Here is a 19,091-nt window from a genome sequence, read left to right on the forward strand (position 1 = left end):
ATGCTACCCAAAAATGAGGATTGTGAGGAAGAAGATGGCTTTGACAGCAGAGAATAAACTACATTTAAGGTTGATACACGTCACTTCAGAAGTTCGGAATAACACCCCCCCATCACTACTCAATAATCAGACTAGACTATGATTGAGCTACTAGTTCATTAGACAGTGTAGTACACTTCACTACACATTCTAATTTAGCTGTATAAGTGTTACTGTAACAAAAAAACAGGTTTTGCACTGGTGAATTAAAAGAAGAAGAAGAAGAAATTCAGAACAGTTTTCATTAAGTGGAGGCAAGCAAATCACAGTAATAGTGAAGATAAGTATACTTATCCTATTTTATCCTAAAAACTGAAACTCAAAATAATAAAGAACAATTAAGAAATGCGAGTCGTAACACAAGGATGAAAATGTAACCACAACAAGCTGACTGGGGATGAGGAGAACAACAATAGTAAGTGCCAGGAAAAGAAAGAAGCCAAACAGAGTAGTTTATATAAATAATATCCTCTTATTACAAAGGTCCCAACAAAAAAGAGACCTATGCTGCTATATCAGCTAAAGAAAAGGACAATCGCAGATGCAAATATCCTCAAAAGAAAAGGATGGTTAAACAAAAGAAACCCTCCTGATGCTTGTAAACTATTCACTAGTAGTGCCAACAACAAAACTAGACTCAAGGTCAAAAACTAACATGGCTCACTGCCACAAGTCTCCACCCTCGTGGCCAGTTTGTACTCTTACTTACCAAGCAGCTCTTACAGCCTTTATACTATTTGGTGGCTGATTGCTGAGTGCGGCCAGGTGCAGACTGGCCAGTGACGGGCAAAGCGAGCCGGTGTTGTGAAACACAGACACATTCAAAGCATTTGTGCTAGAATTATATTGTAGCATTTGTAACAATTGTATCAATGCGACAACCTTCTCCACAGTGACACCTAAAGGCCACTTTTGATATTGTCTGGTCTTGATAATGCTAATCTGTGAAACAATGACAGACAAAGCAATTTTTTCATATATATATACACACACACACACACACACACACACACACACACACACACACACAAAATGTGGGTAATGGGTTAACCTGAGGGTGAATTCACTATTATTCATACATTTTCTGTTAGAAATGGAGAAGAGAGAACAGACGGGCATTAGAGCTGAAAATATTTGCCTGTTTTATTTTCCTCTCTGAAAGCAGAGGCGATTTCTCTTGAGATAAATTAATGAATTTACAGTGCAGTGCCACTTTATCTCTACGGAAATGAGTCAGAGGAGCTCATCATCAGTCTGTTTTTTTCTCACTCCTTATATCTTCTCTATAATCATCACTGAATAAGTCCATATTTATTTAATTATACTTTGGATTCTGGTGTTTAAGTGAATGAATAATCTCTATTTATTTTTTTACAATACATGGTAAAAATAATCAGGTAGGTAATAATCAGGTAGACATCAGGTATTTCTTTTTATACATATGCATGTGTTACTATGTAATAAATTGAAATGGTAGTTTCATTAACTTCTTATTACAGTGCTTAAAATGGGATGGACACTGGCTTCCTGGAACTTCACCTGCCCAGAAGCAGCAGGTAATGTTGAAACTGGCATGAAATGCACCAAAGCCTCAATTAGCCATGGTCATGTGATGTTTTGAACCACGCTTCAAAGCAGTGTTTCAAGACATCAAGCTTCTATTACTGACCCTGGCTCCTCAGGGTAAAGTTTTACTGCATGTAACACAAGTTAAGAACCAAAGAGAAAATACGGAGTGCAGTGAAGTTGAAATTAAAACTCTAAACCCTGAGTCCAAGTCCCCTCAGAACTATGAGGTAATATGTGTTGCAGTCTTTTGATTGAGGGGAAATAAACATCTTTGGGCAAAATCAGCAAACATTTTAGTTATTTTTGTCATGGGAGTGGCAGGACATGCTTTTAAAAGTACTTTGGAAACAATACTTTACTGTGTTGTGGGTTAAATTTAAGGTTTTTTAATGAAATAACACATATAAATATACAGGGTGGGCCATTTATATGGATACACCGTAATAACATGGGAATGGTTGGTGATATTAAAGTCCTGTTTGTGGCACATTAGTATATGTGAGGGGGCAAACTCCTCAAGATGGGTGGTGACCATGGTGGCCATTTAGAAGTCGGCCATCTTGGATCCAACTTTTGTTTTTTCAGTAGGAAGAGGGCCATGTGACACATCAAACTTATTGGTAATGTCACAAGAAAAACAATGGTGTGCTTGGTTTCAACGTAACTTTATTCTTTCATGAGTTATTTACAAGTTTCTCTTTGTTCACAGCCATTGACATGTCGAAGAGGTTAGCACGTGAGGAGTGGATCGAAATCGTGTTGATATCTGGTGAACGCAGTAACCGGGTCATTGCAGTAGATTTCAATGCAAGACACCCTACGAGACCACCCATCTCCCATGCAACAGTCAGCAAACTGCTTGCTAAGTTGTTGAGAACCTATTTGAATTGCTTTAGTTACTGGACCCAGGATGATTGCAGGATGTCAACAGAGGCAGAATTTGCCATATAATAGGCCTAGACTTCATCTATGAATGTGACCTGCACAACCCTGCATGATTTCCAGAGTATTGCAGTTTTATTTTCAGAAAGTAATTGCTGAGATTTGTTCTTTGATGTACACTTTGGGGTTCTCAAAATGTTGGTTATAAAGTCCTCGTGAACAGCTGTCTTTACACTGTGTAAGCTTTTTGTCAGAAGGTAATCCTATTAACTTTCATTTTTCATAATGTTCAAGGGTGCTCAGCATGTTCTTATGCTTGACTTTCAAAACCACCAGAAACTGTCACGACCTCTGCGCTGTTCGCTGCTGCATGATCGAGTGTGCTCTTATACGCTGACAATCCAACATTGTGTCTCTCAGACACAACCTGACGTCCACAGTGGCTCAAAGCACACGCTCTAGTACATTTTAACTCACACACATCTGTTAATGTTTCTCACTTAGTGACACTGCAGAAACATACTTCCTTTTTTCTGGGTCAGCGTGACAAAGCACCCTCATATGGAAAAAGAATAGAGAAGACGGACCTGAACCATGTTTAGCAGCTCTGAGTTGAATATTAAAATGATCTTTGCCTGACTTTGGCTTGTTAAAGCTGTTGTGGCTGAGTGGAAGTTGAGTCTTGTTGACCCTGCAGCTTATGTTACATTTAAGACTTTTGCTTTTCTGATTTGCCTAATTTATGTTACCTTGAATTTACTGGCTAGTTTTATGCACCAAAAACTTTTTGGTTAGGTTCATGAAAAGTGGTTGGAATTTAAATATCTCAAAAGTGCATGAAAATGTCTTTTAAACCATCCAAACATGACAAGTGAGAAATGAGATCCATCACTGATGTCAGAACCTGACAGTCTGCAAAAGACGAAGCCTCTCTAATGATGCCTGCGTGTGTTTGGCTGCGATCTGCTTGGTGATGGACTCTCATCTATTTTGCAGTGTCTGTGGATACTGTGTGAACAAACCAGTTTCAGTAAGCTCGACCTGCAAGGACAGCATGTTTTAGAGAAATCAAAGCTGTTTGGGGAATATTAAATGAATAACAGTGGTTATTAGACACAAACACATGAATCACACACATGAATGCATTTTTCTCTTTATTTTAAAGCTGAAACATTGATTGTATGATTACGAGACACATACAAACTATATACTTACAATATATGTATGAAATACTCATATAGTTCTTATGTTTTTGGCAACCTGAGTATCATCGTTGCAATAAAAACAACACTGAGTCCAACATGCTCTAAACATCTTATTTATCTCAACAAATAATGTATTTCTGTGTGTTATGATAAGCTATTACACATATTCACAAAACAGTGCAGCATGCTCTCGAGAAGAGGGAAAAAAGGATAGGAGAGAACACCGTGGAATAAAAGTACAGTACGTCCTTAGAGGTTTACGTATTTGTCAGACATCTGAAAAATGTTGGAATCAGGAGAAGTGCTTAAGATATTTCTGCTGTTATTTTGGGCCAAGCCACATCCGCCGCTCACATCGGACTCCCGGGTGTCTTTTGCATGTTTACGTTTGATGCCAAAAAGACTGTAGATTTTCATCAGCATCAGGTCGACAATCTCCTCCTCTTCAGAAGGCTGGGTAAGGAAGCACAGATTCAAAATCCATAATAAAGTACTGCAGATGGCGAGAGCTCTTTTGACCATTTGCACATATTCGTGCAAGTTTGAAATACGAATCCTAAAATGTGGGTGTACAGTTCAGCTCCTACGGTTACTTTGTAACAATAAAACCGCTGTGCTTCCTCACTTACATCAATGTTTTCCCTTTGTAAAAGCATATATTTTAAAAATAGAAATAAATAAATAAACCATGCTGGAACTGAACTGTTGCTGTGACTCCTGTTTAGGAGTCCCACTCAGCGACTTAGAAAACCATTAAAAGTTAACAGAATGGACACTGTCTGAATGCAGAACGCTTTAATTAACACTGAGAATTACACCTCAGGTCGAAATCGAACTGGCAGAAACAGCCTGCTGGCCTGGAGGCAATTTTTGGTCAGTTTGATTCTGCAGAATATTTTTAACCTGGAATCCTTAGTGAAAGATTTGATTGCATTCTCTTAGCTGTCTCAGTTAAACTGTGCAAACAAGTATCACTGACTACTGAATTATGTAATGTCTCTTAATTGCCACCAGTGAAATAGATCATTAAAAGCTTTCACAACCCTCCAAAGTGCCCTGAGTTAATCTGAATAATTGCAGTTATGTAACATTGCACTTAAAAAAAGAACATGTCGGGTTCAATAGTGGACAGTGGTTGCATACAATTGTTTTGCTTTGGCAGAAACTTAAACAACTAAATTACAGCAACACAACTTATTCATATTCAATAAACCTGTGCATTTTGTGTCGATAAAACATGATTGAAACATGTTTAGATGACGTAAGATGAGGTCTTGGAATATTTTAATCCTTCACATTTTTGTCACTTTATTCCAACACTATTCACTAACTTTTATCCTAATACTACTTGGTCACTTAAATACTACATGTTGTATGTTCAATGTTCAACAAAGTCTAGAGCAGGGGTCTCGAGCTCCAGGCCTCGAGGGCCGGTGTCCTGCAGATTTTAGATCTCACCCTGGGTCAACACACCTGAATCAAATGATTAGTTCATTACCAGGCCTCTGGAGAACTTCAAGACATGTTGAGGAGGTAATTTAGCCTTTAAATCAGCTGTGTTGGATCAAGGACACATCTAAAACTTGCAGGTTTTAGATGGTTTAGACGGTTCCTGCCTGACAATATCAGCATTATCTCCAATCCCATCAGTGCACACAGCAGGCTGCTTCTGTCTAACAAATACCAACAAACAGTCTGGACAGCAAATTGTAGCTTAAACTAGAGTACAAGGAAACCTTTTACAGGAATTATTGCTAATTAGCATCATAAATATATATTTCTCAGACATTCACAATCATACTTTTAAACTGACTTCACTTTTTTTGTCGTCTTTTAGCTGTCGGGTCTCTGCTGATGAATAAATGTTCTGTCACAGAAGCAAATTCTCTTAATAATTACTCTACGAGATCATGGTGCACTTTACTGACACGACAAAGCGTTTGCCTTCTCTGCTTTTACATAACTGACACCCATAAAAATGGAAGCAACACAGCCAAGTGTTAGGAATTTGTGGCTGTTCCAGTTTGGTTTCATGACTTTAGTGTTTTATATTTTGAGTTTGACTTTTAATTCCTCAACCTTTCAGTTTGCGGGTTACAGCGCGGTTTGTATTTCATTTACTGTTAAAAACTCACACACAGAGACTTCTGATTGGATAATAAGGAAGTCTGCTTCTTGTCCACTCAAAACCTGAATGTAATGATTTTGTGAGGTGCACTCGTCTGGCTTTTAAGCTTAAATTTCAGTGAAGTTTGCCCATGTGCTTAGGAGGTGCATGACTGGGTAAAATTTTGTTGCATTTCGATTTTTAAAGAAATGGGAGATGGTTGCTGCCTGTGGCCTGGAAACAGCTGGAGTAAAATGTGGATATTTGCAAAGTAAACTTAAGAAATCACACAACAGGAAAAAAAGTGCCAAGAACAGACTGACAGTGTCAAACCTGCAGCTTTTTGTAGGACATGTCATCTTTTCTCTGGGTACACTTTACACTGGGAACCAGAGTTTATTGAAAATAAGCAAATGTTACTTCTTTTTCTTCTTTTGGCACCTCAGCCTATCGCTTCTATGCTCTTGTGACACATCAACCCTCTGAACATCCTCCTTCACATCTATGGGCCTATTTTTCAGGTGTTCCTCATGGCAGCTCCTTGCTGCTCTGATTTAGTCTGAACCAAAGTTCCATCCATCCATCCATCCATTCGCTTCCACTTATCCTATCTATACATTTCTTTAGATCCACAAAGACACAGTGAAGCACAAAAAGGCACCTGTGCTTTTTTGTGGCATGAAGCCACACTGCTGCTCACCGATGATCACTTCTCCTCTTAACCTAGCTTCAGCAACTCTCCTATGTGATCAACTTTATCCCTGTGTAGTTACAACAGATCCTCTCATCCCATTTATTTTGAGAACTGGTACACTTCTTTTCCTATTTTCCTCTCACTCGCCAATATTGTCTCAAAAAACCTGGTTAAAAAGTCCATTGGGCCAATGCTCAGCTTTTATTCCTCTAGAGCAACAATATCAGCTGAGTTATTCAGTAACATTTAAAATGCGTGAACTACTCAACTGCTACTGAATGATTAAACTTGTATGGTGAGGATAACTAAAACACAGAAAAATGATCCTGATTTTTGTTACCTTGTGGTATTTTTGCTCCTGATTGAATGCCACGAGGATCACCGAGAGCAGGAGATTGAGCACCACGAATGTCACAAAAACTATACAGGAACCAATGAGTAACCCACCAAGCACAGGATTGCTGGCCAGGACCTAGAAGATAGTGCCTCAGTTAGATGTTATTACCACTTTGAAACTAACTGACCAAATTGGAAATGACAGAAAAAGAAAAATGTTGACTTAATGTGTGCAAATCCTGAGACGATCATTCTCACCTCATCATATTTAAAGATGCCTATCTGCAAACCGATGAGAGTCATGAGAGCATCCATGAAAGTTTTATAAGAGGATAGGTTCCAGCCATAAATCACGTTACACTGAAGGAGAGAAATTACCATTAGATCAGCAGAAGGACCGCTGAGATCATTCCTGCCCATCATGGATTTCAATTTTCATTAAATAATCTCGGCGATAATGGAGTGAGGTTACTTGATTGGTATTTCACGCACCGTTTAAAGCATAATGACACTGTACTATAACAGAATGAATTAGTTTAAATTTACGAATGTAATGAACACCACCTGCCCCGGCTCTCCAGTCAACGCTCATCACTATTCAAGTCCTCTAATGCACACAGTGGAAAAGATTAGCATCAGCTGTCCTTTTGTTTTGGACTTTTATGTAATTTATCAAACTACTGGATGGTTTTAATTTAAATTATATTGATTAGAGCAGCGGTCTCCAACCTTTTTTGCGCTACGGACCAGTTTATGCCCGACAATATTTTCACGGACCGGCCTTTAAGGTGTCGCGGATAAATACAACAAAATAAAACCAGTACTGGTACCGAAAAAAAGAAGATTTATTCATAACACACGTGAAAAGACCCAGGAAAACCAAGTTAACGATAAAAACGATAACAAAATAACGCTGAAAACCGATAAAAACCCTGAAAACCACACATTTTGCACCTGAGCCTCAACTCTCGCGGCCCGGTACCAAACGACTCACGGACCGGTACCGGTCCGAGGCCCGGGGGTTGGGGACCGCTGGATTAGACAAAGTCAGATTTTTCAGTGTTTCCAAAGAGTTGAGTTCTTGACTTTTAAAACATTGTTTATTTTACTAAAAAGTGTATTTTCTCAAATTATTAAGATAAATTAATCTTTTTAATTAATTTTCAGAATAGATATATTTTTTAAATCTTTGTATTAAAGGCTTTAGAGAACATTTTTTTGCTTCGACTGAGCAGCACCGTTAAATCTGAGAGAAGTTCTCTTTTCAAGTTGTCCAAAGTGTTATAGTTTTCTCCTCAGATACAAGGTTTTGAACAAGCATTCCCCATCTTATCTTAAAGACCTCAGAGTACTCTTCAGTGGAACCAGCTTACAGTTTGGATTCAGGAGAAAGACACAGTCTCTACTTTTAAGATTAGGCTGTAATTAATAACCCTCCCGACCGCCACCAAAAAGCGTTCTGTTCTTGTCCATGTAAATACAAAATTATTTATTTGCGAGGAGTCAAGATTTGGTCAAAGGAACCAGATACTTACTGCAATGGAATAAGCCAGCAACATGATCACAATGATCAGAAGAAGACCGCTTATGCTGGTCCAGGCTCGCTGCAGTGCAGCTGTGATCATGTTCATCTTTGGGTTAAGTCTAAGCAGGTGCCACAGTTTGACAGTGGCGAGCAGGACCAGGAAAGCCATCAGATATTGAAAAAGTGATTCTGATGTGCCTGTCTGGTAAAAACTGACAAACCTATAAAAACAGGAAAGATGTGGAGTAAAAAAAACAACCCACCAAATAACACCAAGCATGGGAGAGGCATGTTTTTGCAGTTAAACAGCTAAAATTAAAGCAGAGTTTTACGTTAATCTCACTTGTCGTTGTGGTTTTGGTAGTATGCTATATCACGGTTCGTGATCAGAGTCCTCTGGATAAAGGCGGCCACGGCACTCCAGCTCAGCAGGATGATAGAAAGCTCCAGAAGGTTCCATTTGTTCTTGAAGTAAAGCCAGCGCTGCTGCTTCATTAATTTCCCCTTTCCAGGAAAAGAAGTGAGAGCAACAGCTCTTATGTAATCCAGCAGGGGGTTGTCTGCATGCTCATGCATTTGTTGAGGTTTTAGCAGGAACACCACCAAACATATGTTGACAATTTGCACAAATAAAAGTGCTGATTTGTCCCATGATGTCCAAATGCATGTGAAAATAATCTGATCATATTTAATGAAAGTCTCAGTGCTCACATAAGAGGTTTTTAAGTATAAGCATTTACTGTATACTGTTTATCTAACCCTAAAAATCTTTATGAGAGAGCAATACAAAGATAGATAAAAATAGCACATTTATGGATATTTAGGCTCCTTAATAATTGAGATTATATGTTGTCTAAAGCTCTTACTGTAGTTAATTTAACATGCAGTCTTTGGGACTTCCAGGTGAATTTCAGAGGGGGTGTAGCTACATGACATCTTGACAGATACAGAAAAATAAGCTGTGTGCTTATGTCACCATAATAATCTTAAGGGACTGCAACAAAGGGCACACAATAGGAGCTTATTGGCTCAGAAATTACAGTTAATGGTCGACACCCACGATCACAATGAGCCTGAATGAAGTGAAACGACGTGATTAACATGTGACTCAGTGATGCACTAAAAAGCAAAAGGATTATTACGAATGACAAATAAGATTAATGCTATTATATCAGCATCAACTTTGTAATTTCCTCGTAATTACAGTACAGTAGAGCTGCACAGCATTTGACATGCTCTGATTTAGCTGCTAATTGCTTCTGGATTAACAGGCAGTAACGACTTAATAAAAAATGATTAATAGAAACATGCAGAGTGGCTTCATTGACTGTTCAGCCTCACGACACTCGTAGTTAATCCACGTTAGACTAATTCTTGCCGATCACAGTAACAAACAGTAACTGCTCACTCTCAGGAAAATAATGGTCAGGAAACCAAAAAGTGATGATGATGCCATTCTAAGTTTGTTTAAACCTCATTGGCTAAATGAAGTTAGTCTATTTAACTGGATACATAGAAAACAATATTTGGAACTAGATTCCATTATGTATTAATAATGTTTGTATTTACCTGATTGAACATGTAATAGAGGATGAAAAGCATATAAATGATCTCAGCGGTCATAATGCAGATGTGGAGGCCGTCACCTGGCAGGTAGAGATGAACACTCTGCATTTCACTGTTTAACTGAAAGGCTCCTGCAAAGTCAGAGAGAAGACTTCACTTACATGCGTACAGCTTAATGTGATCTCAATCATAGGCTGTCGGAGTTCTCAGTATGAAGGTGTAAAAAGGGAATAAATGTAGATTGGAGTTACATATGAAAAGTAATAAAGTCTGATGTGTTATCCATTCTATAGAGTCTTCTTTAACAAAGCTTTAGATGCATTACAGTTCTCCTTACCTACAGCAGGGGACTCCAGCAAAAGCGTGACAATGCAGAGGAGATTCACATTTGCATTATAAACAGTGAACTCAACAAAGATGGCCCGCGTGTAAACATCGAACCACATATTGTTGAACAGATAGTCGAGGGTGCTGTGGATAAATATTAAAGAATTAATGTTGTTAATATATTCCATATGTTCATTTTAAAACCAACCAAGAAGACTATTAACTCTCAGACAACACAGCATCTTGGGTATTCTTTCGATTTTTCTTAAGGTAGAGACCTGGTTGCAGTTTGTAAATCTGGGCCGAGCTCCACTGAAAAGCCTCCCCCTCTGTAGAGCGCCAATTCTCCCCAGACGGGGTAAGCTCTGAGTTGAGAGTGTGTCTGGTACGTCCAGGGACTGGAAATGCTTGCAGAGATGTTATTTCCAACAGACGTGTTCCAGCCAGGTCCGTAGGAGCCCATGTCCTCCGCTTCCCATGAATATGGAGTGCTACAGCCTGGCACCATCTTTAGCATGGGGCCTGCAATCTCACACGAGTTCTTCTTCACTCTCAGTTGACGAAGACGTGCATTTCCCAGAAGCTTCGAGTTTCCATCAGTGATGAATCCTGGAACAGTATTTTACATTTCACTCTTATTGTCATTTATTTTTCATTTGAGTAGGCTACGGTCTTTTTAGGTCGTACCTACACGCACCTGCCCAGCTGCAAAGATCATTGCAGTTCAGGATGAGAAACCTTTGTGTAGCATGTATATATTTATAGATTTAGCTAAAAGGTTCAAGTCAAAGCACTCTAACATACGCTGGGAAAACTGTCATGTGTCTTGTGTTGACAAGATTACAAAAAAAAACTAGACCTCTGACCTTCACCTCAAGATCTGAATGTGTGTAATCCTTTTAGTTGATGCACCTATTTGAAAGTCCTAGCTTATCTTGTTCTCAAGTTATCGTGTTTACAAAGTCGGGTGTCCACGCTGCCTGCCCGACCACCTGGCAGGGTGACAGCAGTACTCCACCAACCTTTAACGGCTGAGGGATAAAAGGGCACATGTAAAAAAGAGGCAGGAAATATAGAATAATAGATAATAATAATCTGTACTTCCTGCACCAAAGTTCAGATTTGATATCACTGCAATCTCAGTGAAGACTTAAGGCACAATATTTAAAATAATACACAGATATTAATGAAATGACACTTGACACAAAACAGTTGCTTTGACATAAAGCTGGATTAATCTGTTCATGTGTTCTGCTTTAATAAACAAAAAAGTCTTCTAAAACTTTTATGAAATAACAAAACAAACCATCGAATCGAACCTCGAACGAATTCACCTGTTCGTGTAGATATGGTTATATCCCTTCAAGATGTTCTGCTATTGGAACGTTCTAAAAAAGGTTCAACACTAACCCTTAAAAGTAAGAACACAACTACACAGTGAAGCAGAATAAACAGCTTTAGGTCAGAAATCATGACTCCTTGTTGAAAGTCATCAAATGCTTTCCACTTCCACTCTGATAACATCCTTGTATGGACTTTTGTTGCTCTTTGCAAAACCATTTCTCCCATAGTCCTTTGATAACAGTCTACTGAGCCTGCAGATTAGAGGAGGTGGCCAGTAACTGGCAACGTCTACAACAGAGATAAAAGCGAAGCCCTGTCCTGTTTGACTGTCCTTTTTGTAACAAATATTTACCTGGATATTGTCCAAAGAGGTTACTGAGTAGAGATGTCTTGGCCCAGTTGAATACATCTTGAATTGCCATGGTGGCTGGGGCGTTTCCACAGAAGCTTTGTTTAATGTGTGTGTTTAGGTAAAAAGCATTTGGATCTCTCTGGCCATGTGCCACCAGCAGCAGCATCCACAGGAACCCCATGTAGACTGAAACATACAGGGGGATTAAGTCAAACCCAGCATTAATTTCAGGTCAGACTTACAACATCCCTGGAAGATAAGTTGTAGTCAAAATTATTATATTTTTTCTGCAGTTTCTGTCGTTGATGAAGATTTCCTTCAATTTGTTTTAATCAGGTTAATTCGCAGTTCTTTGTGTGTCTACTTACTCAGTATCTCCTTGATTAGAGCAAAGGCTTTCTGTTCCAGCATCCTGTTCCTCCTCATTTTTTCTACGTCTGCCAGAGGCGGCGGCTCATAAACACTGCCATAGCGCACAAACATTTGTTCACCTGTGGATGAAGTTTGTTGCCAAAGAAATGTTCAGTATTTAAACAAAAGAGGAAGAAAGTATGCTTTCTAGAGTTTTTCTTGATATTTTACCGATATTTCTGTGGTTTCTTTCAAATTGAACATTTTGAAAATCTTCCTCGTCGACTTTTTTAATCACAAGAGCAAAGAAGATTGCAAAACAAAGCACCTGTTTTGAGAGGCATGAATAAATGCAGTGGTTTATTTCGAGTAAATATTTAAATTTACAAAAAATTATCTATATTAGAAACGTTAAATTATAAGAAAATTGTGTAACTGAAATTTTAACTGTGCAGGAAATCTTAAGGGTATGTATATAACAGACAAATGTTCTTCTCACCTTCAGCGGCTGAATAAGGAGGACACTCTGAAAGAAGGAAATAACCATGGATACCAACCAACTTATGGAGCGCGGTTTTCCAAATTTCAAGCCATACAGCATTGTGAAAAAGCCTGATACGACACTGGTTGCGATCACCAGCAGCCAGCCAAAAAAAATAAACCACCAGGGTAGACCTCCGTGACAGCACGTCCTTTCTTTCTCACCGCCATCGCCATCAGTGCTGTCTGACGGACTGGCCCTGTAAACACGGAGCGACAGAACAGCAAGTAAAATTACATTTCCTTTCACCAATATGAATTTCAATAGCATTAACATGTAACTTTACAGAGCAACGAGTAAAAATGTTTTTGCAAAGTAATAGGCCATTATCCTAACATCGTGTATACATGTTTAAATCAGTACTGCTCTCCATATTATACTACTTTAGGGCCTTTACCATATAAAGCACCGTGAGGTGACTGCTTTTGTGATTTCCTTCTATATAAATAAAACTGAACTGAAAAATTGAATTGAATATGCTCAATAATGCAGAGGTAGGAAGTACAACTATTTTGTTAGTCAAGTACTTGAGTATTTATGTTCAGCTGTTAACTTTTACTCTCTACATTTTTACCCAAATATTTATACTTTTCACTCCTCACATTTTCAAACCAGGCTCATTACTTTAGGTTTAAGACAACTGAGGGAAGTTTTTATTTCACAGCTGCCTTCAAACATCTGAGTGATCTGAGGCTAAAAGGTGGAAACAGTAACAGAAAAGTAATCCTACTGTTGTATCTATCACTGGGGCTTTACACATACAAAGAGATCAAAGAAGCAAAAGCTTTTGATAACTCATATTTTTTGCATCATTCATCACGCTATAGTCAGGGGTTAAAGTGGGCTGGAGCATTGCACAATTCCTGGCTGCAGGAGCGAGCATAAAGGGAAAAGAGGAAAACAGAACAGGAAGAAGAGGTTCATGCTCAGAGTTAGGTTACATGAAATGTAGCAGAGATGAATTTGAATTTGAGCTGATGACACATAGATCCATCATCTGAAACTGATCGAGTAATAGCACAAAGTTCATTTAGCTTTGCATAAAAATACTTGATATAAATGTGCTTCAAAGAGCTACTTTTTACTTTCTCACTTTGAGTACATTTCAGAGCCTTTTTTTTTTTTTTCATCTTTTACTTGAGTAAAGAAGTTGAGTCAGCTTTTTCTGGAGTGTACTTAATACTTTACTAGTATTTTTTTAAGAACCTGTACTTGTACTTTGGCACTTTTTCTACCTCTGCAGATCAGCAATTCGACTTCAGTTATTTCACTCATAGAACACCCATTTTGATGATTTAAAATTTAAAGTCACAATCTTGAAACTCTCATAGATTTTATTGTTTATTTTTGAAGCTTTTTAATAGCTTACTGTGCAGGCTCATGCATATTTTGACTAGTGAAATTTTGTGCTCTAGCTCAACGTATTTTAATGATTGAATTGTGCTCTATTTTGATTTACTGTGAGTTTAAAAATGGTGTTTGTTGGTCCTTTTTCTCATATTGCTTTTGTAGTTTCTTTGATAATTCTTACAGAACATTGCTGAGGTTTTGTTATTGCTTTGATATGTAGGGACGTCTGTCTTTTTAAAATACTTTGCACACAGGTGCTGGTTGAGTGCGCGCCAGGGTATTTAATCTAGGCTGTGCATGTGTCAGTCCCTGAGGAAGACTTTGAGTCGATACACGTTGGTGTGTTTTGCTTGCTGAATTGTTGCGAGAACAAATTTGTTATATGATTTTATCCTCAGAGTGCCTCAACAACCCCCGTCTTTGTGTTGAGTTTTAATTTTATCAATTAAAAGCGTTGCAGTGACTATAATAATTAAAACAAAGACATACAGCAGCTATAACTGCAGTTAATTCCTCCAAGATAAAATAAAATGTTCTAGATGGATGTGACATCTAACTGCACCAGCGCGGTCCTCTTACAGAGTGACTTTCATACGTTTTGTTGGTGGGTTCATCTGGAACGCCTCTGTTGGATGCAACGAGTTGATCTTCAAGCAACTCCTTCGTGCTCTGGACTTGCTGCAGCGCCTGTTTGTAGCTGTGTGGATTCGGGAAGCCTGAGGGACCCAGCTGACTCAACTCACTGTCGATGCGACACAGTTGTCTGTACAGATACTGGCTTTTGTTTCTGTTCTTTTGAATCACCCCCTCTGCCGATGCTGGATAAGCGCTGCTATCTGAAAATGTACATATGTTATTACTTGGAAATCTCAAGGAAGCACATGATATGATGTGTTCAGAAAGCAAAAATTGCTTTGTTTGCAGAAATGTGATTGTTGGCAGCGTTTTCAAATTCTGTCTTTATTTGTTTCAAACAACCACTTTGTCATATAAGCAAGTATCTTCTGAATGATTTCAGAACTCTGCAGTGTCCGTCCTTTCAGGCAAATTTTCATCTTTTATGCCTCTTTGAATTAACAGCTGATTAAAAACAACGTCCATCAAATTTGTAGCACGCCACTTAAATTTGCTTTGCATGTTATTTAAAAGCAAAAGAACTGACACCAAACTGTTTGTGAGACCTTCTGATATGTAAGTACTAATTTGACCCTTAATGCGAGAGCTGTGATCATAAAGTTGTCTGACTACACTTGTGAAAAGTCCAAAGGTCGAGTTAGCTGATCTCCCCTCTGGTTTGTATCCAGAGGCACTCGAAGACATGAATCCTATTCTACGCACTCGTATGTGGTGCAGAGTTAACATGTAAAAAATTTGTGTCCAACTGACCCCGGCTTCAAACCAAAGTACTTCTCAGTAGACCTCACCCCAATGGCAAAGCATCGCTCGAGGAAGATGCAGCATTCACCATAAATTCATTTTCTAGGCTCAGACAGTCTAAGGTAACATCCTAAAGAGCCATGAAACCCAGAAGATTTGCTGTACACCGCTTCAGTGTGGTGTGTGCTGATACTCAGTGAGACGCACCACAGTTGAAGAGGCAGGTGATTTTGGCCTCAGCAGCACAATCATTCATCAGCAGGCGCCAGATTTGGCTCCCTGCAACTTTGCTCTTGTTTTTAGAAAGCTACTTGCACTTCAGTGGCCACTTGATCTCCTCCAGTGTGTCACGATGTCCGTGCTTCAACTTTAGTTTTGTTTTTCTGAACAGTATAATGTTGAAACTGATATAGAAGTACCCAAGAATATGTTCTTAACGGGCAGGTCGCGCAAACTTAAATAAGATGGGGGTTTGGGGCAGTGTTGCAGCACTTTTAGTTGATCATGATCAATTATTAACACGAGAACTCACCTGATAGCTGAGGCTGTGTTTCTGTCTCGATATTTTCACTAGCTGTGTTATTCTGTGTGATTAAGTCTTTCAACACAGAAAGTATAGCATTGACATCATTTTCTTGTCCAGGTACAAACTTAATCTCCTTGCATGCGACGTTGCTTTTCATCGTCTTAGAGAGCGAGTGGGCAATTCTTGTGATGTCCTAAGGGGAAGCACATTCAATACCGAATTTTGATACCAAATGAAGTGTATGCACATTAGAGAAATTCTTCTAAACCCACAAAACCATCAGTATTTGTAACACGTACAAAAAGGTTTGTCATAAGGCTTGGGTGCCAGTTTAGCAGCACCTTAATATTAAATGCAGAAACACAAAAACAGGAAACACCTACCTTAATGATAACATCTAAAGACACTCTGTTAGTCATGTCCGTTGTGGCAGAAGAATCTTGTGTGTTCTTTTTCTTTTTTTTGCGCTGGCAACAAGAAAACTCCCGAGGACGAGTGAATCTGAAAATACTGACTATGAGGATATTGACGGGAAACATGATGAGGGAGCTCTGAACTCCAATCATGAACTGCTGCCAAGTAAACTCAAAACTTCCTGAAAATACAAATGGGAAATAGATTAATTAGATTTGGACTTTTTTACACTTTTTTAAAAGTAAATTTAATGGCAATACATTTTTGATGTACCTAGGTCCATTACTTGGTCAGAGGGATCTTTTGGGATCCCATAAAACATGATACTGGTTAACATGGTACAGAGCAGCAGAGAAAAACAGCAGGACACTCTCTGCACACAGGTGAAGTGGCTGCTCGGTGGTCGACTGATCACCGAAATCCAGAGGTGTCCGTCATTGAAATCCTTTGTTGTCTTTGTGAAGAACAAATTACTGAAAGATAAAAGCAACATTGTAAAAATCAAATGTTTTAAACCTTCATAAACAGCTAATTAGTGATGGATTAGCATCACATTTTAATCTTTTTCTAATTCCTGTAAAACACTATTGTAGATCTGAAGCATTTGGAGGTTTTAGAGCCTAAAGAAAAGCGAATAATCCCCACTAAATCACCAGATCAGCGCTTAAACCAAATATTTAGCTACTCAACTGGGATGAGAAGAAAGTGGCAGCTTTTACTGGGTTTCATTTCGTCTTTGGAAATCTGCCTCTATCTCACCCTATCCCCAGCTTCTTCTGTCACACCAACCCACTGTATGTCCTCTATCACATCATCCATGAATCTTCTCTGTTTTCTTCTTTTTCTCCTGCTTGGCAGCTCAGCATCCTCTGTCCAGTGTGTCCACTCTCCCTCCACCTTGCATTTTAATCATACCTGGGCCTAATAATTTCTTTCTGGTAGCCTTGTGAAAGTCCACAAGCACTGGTAGATTTTTCAACGAGTTGAAAAGTAAATTCTGGCTGCTGCTTTGTGAAAGTGAATTTCATTTAAAAAAAAAATGATAGTTTACCCTGCCTGCTGCAAACATAACATTATCCAAATGGAACTCCAAACCATGAATTCGATTGAATTTGCATTTGATCAGTACTCCCAATCTGGGTTTCATGTTCAGCCTCTAGACAGAGTGCTTGTACGTGTAATTCTGCTACCAAACGTACCACCAGGCTTTGCGCTTACCTGAACCTTTTTAGATCCATCTCTGTTGCAGCAGGAAATATTTTATCGAGGGAACAGTCATCAATGTCTACCGACAGCCAGGAATTACATAGAAAATGCCATTTCTCCTCTGTCTGTAAATCCTGCACCATGACATTGCCTACATACCTGAGAAAAGGCAAACAATGTAAATGCAAGATGCAATCATGTGACCTCTGCTTTGCTCCACGTGACACCCACAAAAGTCAGTAGAAGACATATTACTTAAAATGACAGCTGAATTGCATTTAAAGACCATGTTTTCCTTAAAAAAGCAACAATAATTATCTTTAAGATCAGTGTAATTGGGACCGGATTCACACTGTATTCACCTTAATGTCCAATCATTGTGGTGTTCTTGGTCAAACAGTATGTTTCTAATGACTCAGAAAATACCATAATTGTCGAGATGCCTTTCTTTTGTGTGGTTGTGACATTTCTTTTTTTCCTACCAGGCAGAATGGCTTCCTGAATTGTTGTGCCATAGTCTGATGCCCTGCAGGTCTCCCAGGGAGAAGGGCGTAGTTAGCAGGAACATGTCCACTGCTCCCCTTTCAAACACACGTTTCTTTGAATCTGTCAAGTGGTGAGGCTCGCTGTGTCCTTCTGTGCCCAGCAGAGTAACTGTCACCTAAAATAATCAATTTTGTGCATGAAAAGTATAAAACTGAAAACAATACCATTCTGATTCCATATGAGAGCAATGGTAGCGCCTTAGTACTGGTTTAAACTGTTTCTGGCAATATATTAGGGAAAACTTCAAATAGTAATAGAAATACGGACTTGATCAATTTTTGTCTGTTTCATACAGTTAGAATAACCACTGTAAAAATAACAATTAAGATTCCACTGTGTGTAAGTGTGAGAGTCTGTGTGCAGTGCATATGATACACACAGTGCTGTGCATGTATTTATATTTTGCTAGGAAACAGGTTACAGAATTTCATTAAACATGAGCTCGTAACATGCTAACATGCTAACAAGCTCGTAGGTCAGTGTTAGCAACAAGTAGAAAAGTAAGAATTTACCAAAATACTTCTATACAGTCTGTTTTATTAGTTTCTTTACTTTCCATCCAGAGGAGTTGCCACCGGTTGGACATTAAAAAATGCATGTTTAAGCTCCACTCTCGTTAACTTTCTTCTTCTTCTATTCTATCTGATGAGATAGATATTAAAGCATGTGCATGTGCCTTTTCTTTAATATGTAATTGCATACATCAGTCTGGGAATACAGAAAAGAAAAGACACAAACAATGTACTTTTTCACATAAAGTTACTGAAAGAAAAAAAAATCACTGAAAAGTTAGTACAGACAGAAAATACGTGTGATGAGATGAGCAGCCTAAGT

The 19,091-nt window shown here is 38.7% G+C and overlaps 1 protein-coding gene across 3 annotated transcripts in view; it reads right to left on the bottom strand.

Moving 5' to 3' along the window:
* Positions 1-3,645: 3,645 nt before the first annotated feature.
* LOC309690773 (polycystin-1-like protein 2) overlaps positions 3,646-19,091 on the bottom strand; it is a 51,201-nt gene continuing 35,755 nt past the window's right edge. For all 3 annotated transcript variants that reach the window (XM_082508108.1, XM_082508106.1, XM_082508107.1), the window contains 18 exons: positions 18,194-18,372; positions 17,724-17,870; positions 16,779-16,978; positions 16,475-16,686; positions 16,098-16,284; positions 14,784-15,024; positions 12,797-13,037; positions 12,529-12,625; positions 12,315-12,437; positions 11,947-12,132; positions 10,529-10,859; positions 10,261-10,394; positions 9,927-10,054; positions 8,701-8,861; positions 8,368-8,578; positions 7,091-7,192; positions 6,837-6,968; positions 3,646-4,148 (listed from right to left, as the gene is read on the bottom strand). In XM_082508108.1, the coding sequence (XP_082364234.1) occupies positions 3,945-4,148; positions 6,837-6,968; positions 7,091-7,192; positions 8,368-8,578; positions 8,701-8,861; positions 9,927-10,054; positions 10,261-10,394; positions 10,529-10,859; positions 11,947-12,132; positions 12,315-12,437; positions 12,529-12,625; positions 12,797-13,037; positions 14,784-15,024; positions 16,098-16,284; positions 16,475-16,686; positions 16,779-16,978; positions 17,724-17,870; positions 18,194-18,372 (3,216 nt within the window). In that variant the 3' untranslated portion in view covers positions 3,646-3,944. The remainder of the gene's footprint in view (positions 4,149-6,836; positions 6,969-7,090; positions 7,193-8,367; positions 8,579-8,700; positions 8,862-9,926; positions 10,055-10,260; positions 10,395-10,528; positions 10,860-11,946; positions 12,133-12,314; positions 12,438-12,528; positions 12,626-12,796; positions 13,038-14,783; positions 15,025-16,097; positions 16,285-16,474; positions 16,687-16,778; positions 16,979-17,723; positions 17,871-18,193; positions 18,373-19,091) is intronic.

The sequence above is a fragment of the Aulonocara stuartgranti genome (assembly GCF_965226115.1).
Source record: "Aulonocara stuartgranti genome assembly, chromosome: 16".
NCBI lineage: Eukaryota > Metazoa > Chordata > Actinopteri > Cichliformes > Cichlidae > Aulonocara > Aulonocara stuartgranti.